Source organism: Elephantulus edwardii, unplaced genomic scaffold, assembly GCF_000299155.1.
Source record: "Elephantulus edwardii isolate Elephantulus edwardi_28Jun2011 unplaced genomic scaffold, EleEdw1.0 scaffold00137, whole genome shotgun sequence".
Lineage (NCBI taxonomy): Eukaryota > Metazoa > Chordata > Mammalia > Macroscelidea > Macroscelididae > Elephantulus > Elephantulus edwardii.
The window spans coordinates 1,613,686-1,621,436 of NW_006399887.1; the positions used below are offsets into that span (position 1 = coordinate 1,613,686).

The 7,751-nt window shown below is 41.8% G+C and overlaps 1 protein-coding gene across 1 annotated transcript in view; it reads right to left on the reverse strand.

Annotated features, from left to right (window-relative positions):
• SPATA18 (spermatogenesis associated 18) overlaps positions 1 to 7,751 on the reverse strand; it is a gene marked incomplete at its 3' end in the record, with an annotated part of 48,353 nt that overhangs the window by 32,282 nt on the left and 8,320 nt on the right. Inside the window, exons 2-4 of the mRNA XM_006894150.1 lie at positions 3,077 to 3,182; positions 2,840 to 2,955; positions 1,421 to 1,524 (exon numbers count right to left, since the gene is read on the reverse strand). Of these exons, the coding sequence (XP_006894212.1) occupies positions 1,421 to 1,524; positions 2,840 to 2,955; positions 3,077 to 3,182 (326 nt within the window). The remainder of the gene's footprint in view (positions 1 to 1,420; positions 1,525 to 2,839; positions 2,956 to 3,076; positions 3,183 to 7,751) is intronic.

Here is a 7,751-nt window from a genome sequence, read left to right on the forward strand (position 1 = left end):
GCTCCTGGCCTAGTTTGCACAGCTGATATTGAGCTTCTCCAGCGATTCTTTCCACATATGTAATCAATCTGATTCCTATGCACACCATCAGGTGAAATCCAGGTATATAACCTGCGTTTATGCCTCTTAAAAAATGTATTTGCTATGAATACGTCATTGTGCAAAATTCGATCATTCTCTCTCCAGCTCCATTTCTGTCGATATAAAATTGTCCCCTAAGAATTCAGCTGAAAAAATGAATGAGTATATGTGAAGGCAAGGGTGTGTGTGTGTGTGTGTGTGTGTGTGTGTGTGCAAAAATTTTAAAAAGTAGGTGGAGTAAAGTATACCAAAAGTTATCAGGAATAGGATGTGAGATCATTGTTCCCCCTTCATCTTCACATTGAAAGGAAAATTTACATTTGTTTTATAGTCAAACAAAACCGAACTAGGGGAGGTATTTTTTCTTTTCGGGAAAACGAAGGACATTTCACCAGAGAACAAAGCAATGTTCCAGCCTGTGGCCATGTCAGCACAGCTTCCTTTGCAGAGATCCCCTGACCTAACTACCTTGCCTCTGCACAGAGTATGCATGGGATCGATGTTTTTTGCCAGCATTCCATAACTTTTAAAAACTACGCTTTGTTCCACTTCATGATTTTGTTGTTCTGTGCCATCGAGTTGGAATTGAGTCATAGCTAACCGTCTAGCAGGTTTTGAGAGGCTGTACTTCACAGGGGGAGATTGCCCATCTTTCAACTGCAAAGCAGCTGATAGATTACGAACCACATGCCTTTGGGCTGGCAGCACAGTTCTTTACCCCTAGGCCACCAGAATTCCCTATTCATACTTAACGTTGTTATTCATAGATAATGTTGTAGTTATGTGCCATCAAGTGCAACTCATAGCAACCCTATGAACCCCAGATCTGAAACCTGTCCTATCCTGTGCCGTCCTCATAGTTACTCTAAAATCCTGAATTGCTCATTTTTTAGACTCAGACTAAGACATCTCTGCCTCCATCCACCCAAAAAGTACAGCTGACAGGTAAATGCAGCCCGCTTCATCTGACATTTGTTTTTTCTTAACATTTTTCTCTTTACCTGGTTGAGCCACCTTCCTCCTTCTGCATTTCATTGTCTTCCCAAAGGACAGTCATCTAACAACATTTCAGGTTTTGAATATGAGTTCATAATGGGCCTGTGGGACAGGCCAGGATCTGGGAAACTACCCTCTAAGGGATCATAATACAGTATACATACCACATCTCCAAGTGGAGACACCCTCACTCCCAGTTCCATCCCACACACAGAGGACACACAAATCCTATCCCTAGCTGCAAGTGTCCGCATTTTACAAAGACAGTTATCTCAGACTGAATTAAATTAAACTGAGAGCAAATAATTATTTTTGAAAATGAGAACTTGCATTCCCCTCTTACTCGTCTTGAACCTGCTTCAGTTGATCACGGGTTTCCTGCAAGTCAGATTCCAACTGTAGGTCTTGATCCCGAAAAAGAGAATTTTTGTCCTTATCAAGTGTCTCCTAGAATAAAACACAAGTTTTAAAACCTTTTAGTAGGAATATATAAAAACCACATGGATGAAATGCAAAAACATATGGGCTAAGTGAGAGTAGCTTGATTCAGGCTATAGTCTTTGTAATTACATGCTGTGCATCGGAGAGTTGAACAGTGACTACGAATGATAGAAAGAGAATTGATGCCTTTGAGCTGTGGTGCTGGAGAAGAGTGTTGAATATACCATGGACTACTAGGAGAACAAACAGGTTTGTCCTAGAGAAGGTGAAGCCAGAATGCTCCTTGGAGTCAAGGATTCTGAAACTTCATCTGACATACTTGGACATATTGCTATTGTTGTTGTTATGTACCATTGAGTTGGCTGTGACTCATAGCAACCCTATGTCCAACAGCTCTGAAGCCTGCCCTGTCCTGATCCGGTCTCACTGACTCCGACACACCTACCCCCATTATCCAAGTTACTGTATCAATCCATCTCACCTGGAGTTTTCCTCGCCTGCTCTGTCCCTCCACCCTTCCAAGCATGATGTCCTTTTCCAAGGATTGGCCCCTCCTGGCCATGTGCCCAAAGTATGTGAGATGGAGTTTCAAACTCCTACCTTCCAAGGAGAAACTTGCTAGGAGAGGCTATTCCTTGGAGAAGGACATCATGCTTCGAAAGGTGGAGGGACAGTGGAGGAAGGAGATCCTCAACTAGGTGGACTGACATGGTGAATACAGCAACGGGCTGTATGTCAGACATTGCGAGTTTGGCACAGGATAGGATAGAGTTCAGATCTGTTGTTCATAGGATTGGTGTGTGTCATAGTCAACTCAGTGGCACCTAAAAACAGCAACAATTTAGTGTCCAGGGAGCTCTGGTGGCCTAGAATCAAGGAATTGTGCTATCAATCCAAAGGCACATGTTTGAATGTATTCAGCAGAAGAATAGGCAATCTCCTCCTGTGTGATTAACTGCCTCCAAAAATCCACTGGAGGGTCAGCTATGAGTTGGTTCTGGCTTGATGGTATATAACCACAACCAACAATTCAGTATTCTGTATGGGCAGTTCAGTATCTCAGACCTAAATTACTATCATATCAATTTTCTAGTTGGGGAAGTAGAGGCCCATTGATTTGCCACACCTACTTACTGGTAGACAAAGGTGAGACCCGAGTGCAGCTCTGTCTTGGGAATAAACTCAACCTAATATGCTACCTTACACAGATGAAACTCATCGGGTCCCAATTCGCTAACTAGAATTAAATGCCTCGTTGGTTAAAAATTGTGTCTTAGCTTGAGTTACCGGAGCTGAGACAGGCAAATGATGTTCAGCCTACCTGGAGTGAGGGAATCGCGCCGTCATTTGGCTTTCCCCCAGAAGGAGCAGTAAAGGATGCCTCCAGCCAAGGCAAAAGGCGTGACTTGATTATCTCCACACCACCATAATGTCCTCCTGGAAGAACACACAAAAGTCAACAAGAGAAAGCCTACCCCACCACCCAAGCCACAGAGCAGAGGCTACAAGAAAAGGAAGAAAAGAGAGGAGCACCCTGGCTGGGAAAGGTCCTTCTCACCTTCTTGGGCTGTTACAGTGAAGATCCCAAAGAGTTGTCCCTCCAGCTTAGCAACTTGCTCAATGAGTTCCAGGCAGATACTTAAATTTTCATCACATGAATTTGTCTGAAAAGTCAAAACAGTAAACATTAGGATAATGCTTTCACTCTGTGACCCAAGGCAGGCAGACAAGGGTCTTAGAGGAACACATTGATGGGCTCTAATAAACCCCACAACAAAGACTGTGATATGTTCCCCAAAGCCTAGATCTCGTTCCTTCTGGACATGGCACTAGGCTACTTTCTCCACCTCCCGAGCAGGACATTTGGCCATGTCAGTGGGATGGGGAGTGAGGGATGTCACTTCCACTAGACCCAGAAGAGCCCTTCTTTTTTTAATACTTAAACTATTGTATGATTGAGAGAGATGGGGGGTAGGGGGAAGAGACAGACAGAGAGAGAGAAGACACTGAGATCTTTAGGTTATTTGTTACAGCAACAACACTAACTCCCTATGATCCTTTGGAAGCAAATTGCCTCTGGGTGTGTTGAAACCACCAACTTTTTGGTGAGTAGTCAGGCATTATTAACCATTCGTATCACCCAAGGACGCCATAATACAATACTCAAACTCATTGTCTAATGAATATAACTGACTCGTAACTGACCCTCCATTGGGTTTCTTTTTTTTTATACTAGTTTATTTACAAAATTAGAATATCTTGTTTTCGAGAACAGATTCTTCATACAATTTGATGGGTGGACAGAGTGAGGGAAATTGGAAGAATCCGTTGGGTTTCTGAGACTGTAAATAGTCTGGGAGGAGACTATCCATCGTTGTTCTTCAGAGTTGCTGGTGGATTCAAATCCTAAGAGAGCTGTAGCCTTTGGGTTAGTATCACAGCTCCCTATTGAATAATGAGGTGTAGTGAGTCTTTGCTCAGAATGACTTTTCTAAGCCATTGCCTTCGACTTTATCACACACTTGGGAGAGAACATACAAACAGGATGTGCTAGTCCTGCCATTTTACGGGGTTTAAATTCAACATGTTCAATGGCAGAAACTTGGAAATCTCACTATTAGCAAGAAAGAAGCAGCAGAGAATTCAGTGAGCATTCTTTCAAGCCAGAGATTGCTGACCCACTCAGACAGTGGCCTACAGGAAACCACCAGGATCTCCTTCAGAGAACCAGAGACCCAACAGAAGACAGAGCTAACCTGGGACTGCTGTCCCACAGAGCCAGAGCCTGCAGCCCTTACTTCAGCTTGTTACAGGACTTGGGAGTAGGAGGAAAAGATGCTTTAATGGGCAGGTCTAAGAACTGACCTAACAATGCAAGGCTGAAGGCTGAAGGGCCTGTGGGCACACTTTAGAAGGCGTTCTGAATGAGAGATTGTTTCCCATCTCCCCCCTGAGTTTTAACTTGTTAACCTCCCTAAGAGATCTCATAATAGTGAGTATGGTTCTGTGAGGTCTGTATAGCTATTGCAATGGACTTATGACCCAGTGTAACAATAGGTTTGCTGTTTGAATTAGCAGAAATGGGTGAGGGAGTATGGAGGACATGTCCAACCTCATGGTCATTGGGTTTGTGTTGACTTCCCCCATGTGGAGTTAGTAGAGGTCAGACCTGGCTCCATGCTGCCCTTACTCATTTTACCACTATGCCACTAGAACTTCCTATGTAAATGATACTGCTGTTTTAGGTGCCATCAGTGACGATCCATAACAACTCTCTGAACAACAGATTTGAACTTGGCCCTATCTCACCATCTTTCCAGCTTTTATAATATTCAAACTCATTGTGGTAGTCACTGTGTCTTTTGTTCTTTTGCGAACTATCTACCATTCCCAGAATGATGCATTTTTCCAAGGCCTGACAACATGCTGAAAGGATGTGAAGTGAAATTTCACTATCCTTGCCTTTCAGGAGCACTCTGGTTGGACTTCCTCAAAAGCAGTTTTGTTTCTTCATTGGGAAATTCATAGTATATTCAATATTCTTCTCCAACACCACAATGCAAAGTCTCTGGTTCTTCTTTAGTCTTCCTTATTCATTGTGAAGCTTTTAGATGCATAGGAAGCAATTGAAAATGTGAATGCTTGGATCAGACACAACTTAGTCTTCAAAGTGACATTCTTTGTTTTTAGCACTTTGGAGAGGTCCTTGAAAGCTGTATTTCCCCAGGTAAACACACATTTTGATTTCTTGACTACTGCTTCCATGACTGTTGATTGTGGATCCAAGTAAAATTAATCTTTGACAACTTTAGTCTTTTCTCCTCTATCATGATATTATTGCCTGATACGTCCAGTGATGAGGCTTTTCTTTTCTTGACAATGAGAGGTAACCGCATTAAAGGCTATAATTCTTGTCCTTCTGTATTAAGAGCCTCAAGTTCTCTTCATTTTCTACAAGCAAGGTTGTTTCATCTGTGTAACATAGGTTGATGGTGAATCTTCCTTCAATCCTGTGGCCAGATTCATATAGTCCAGTTTCTAAAGTTATTTGTTCAGCATACCAATTGACAAGGTATGGAGAATGCTCACATAATAAGACAGGGTGCCTGGAAGCAACTCAATGATAAAAGAGCTGCCATCAGAATTTACGTGAATGAGAAGTAAATTGTCATATTGATGTCTATTGGGATTAGATTCATTACTGCAGCTTAGATTGGCTAGTAAAGAGAGGAAACAAACCAATTCTCTATAAATTTATTTGTTAGATTAAGCTCCCAAGAGAGCAGGAAAACACTGTCTTGTTCAAAATCAGAAAGGGAGTACATCAGTGATGTGTCCTGTCTTCATACCTTTTTTAATCTATATCCAGAGCAGGTCACTGGGGAGGCTGGGGTTTATGAGGAGAAATATGGTATCAAGATTGTAGGAAGACTCATCAACAATCTATGTTATGGAGAAGACACAACCTTCCTTGTTAAAACTGAAGAGGACCTGAAGTGCTTGCTGCAGAAGGTCAAGGACTGTAGTTTTCAATATGGATTTAAACTCAAAATCAATTAAGACAAAGATTCTAACCACTGGGCCAATCAGCAGCACCAGGACAGATGGAGAAGAGATTGAGGTTATTAACAGGTACAGTTTGCAGTCAGGAAATCAAAAGGTGAATTGCATTAGGTAAATCTGCACTCAGAGACCTTTCCAGAGTACTAAGAAGCAATGATATCAGTCTAGAGACTGAGGTGCACCTAATCCAGTCCATAGTCCTCACAATTACTTGGTATGCATCAGAGAGCTGGATAATAACTAAGGATGATAGAAGAAGAATTGATGCCTTCGAGTTGTGGCACTGGAGAAGAGTCTTGAACATACCATGGACTGCCAAGAAAACAAATATGTCTGTCTTGGAGAGGGTGAAAACAAGTTTCTCCTCGGAGGCTAAAATTTTGAAGCTATGTCTCACATACTTTGGGCACGTGACCAGGAGGGAGCGATCCTTGGAGAAGTATTTCATGCTTGGAAGGGTGGAGGGACAGCACAGGAGAGAAAGACCCCAGATGATATGGATCGATACAGTAACTAGGGCAATGAGGGTAAGTGTATCAGAGTCAGTGAGACTGGCCTAGGATAAGGCAGGCTTCAGAGACATTGTACATAGGGCTGCTAAGAGTCACAGGAAACTTGGCAACATGTAACAACAATAACAACAAAGGGAAAGGAATGGAGATAGGCAGAGAGGATGTTTGAACACACCAGAGTAACCACAAAAGTCCCTGGTAGTAGACACACTATGGCATAAAGACAGCCAATATTCAACCACAGAGATTACTCTAAAGCAAACAATTATCTCTTAAAGATCCCATTTTCTGTGTTAATATTTAATATGCTGTTGCCACCAATTAGTGCAGATTTCTGAAACATAAGAAAATAATTCAAAAGAAGCATTAACAGCCTTCCCCCAAATCCCTATTTGTTAATTGAATAAATAAAAAGCTTCAAGGACGTAAAGATGTGGTATCAATTATTTTAACATAAGAAATGTAATCATGTCATAGCTAAAAGACGGGATTGTCAAAGGTATAGAGGATCTTTATCATTTGCCACTGCAACTACAACATGGAAAATGAGAATTCCAGAATGCCTCATTGTGCTAGTGTAGAACCTGTAGTTAGACCAAGAAGCAGGCGTTCCAAAAGAACAAGAAGATGCTGTGTGGTTTAAAACCAGGAATGGTGTGTGAGGGTTGGAGCTTTTCATCATATTTATTCAATCTGAATGCTGAGCAATTAATCTGAGAACCTGGACTATATGAAGGAGACTGGAGGAAGACTCGTAAGCAACTTGTAGTTTGCAGATAATACAGCTTTGCTTGCTGAAAGGAAGAAGACTTGGAGTACCAACTCATGAAGATCAAAATCTTCAACATTAATTACACCTCCATATAAAGGAAAAAATCTTCACAACTGGTGAATAATCATCATGATAAACAGAGAAGACACTGAAGTTGTCAATTGTTTTGTTTCATTTGGATCCACAATCACCGATCAAGAAACCAAGCAACGTCAAAACTCTGATATCATCTCATGCCAGCAACAATCGCAAAATTCAACAGAGCAGCAAACAACAAATGCTGGCCAGATTGTGGAGACACTGGAACACTTATTCATTGTTGGTGGAAGTGTAAAGTGGTGCAACCACTCTGGTTAGTATGTTATGTTCCATTGAGTCACTTGCAA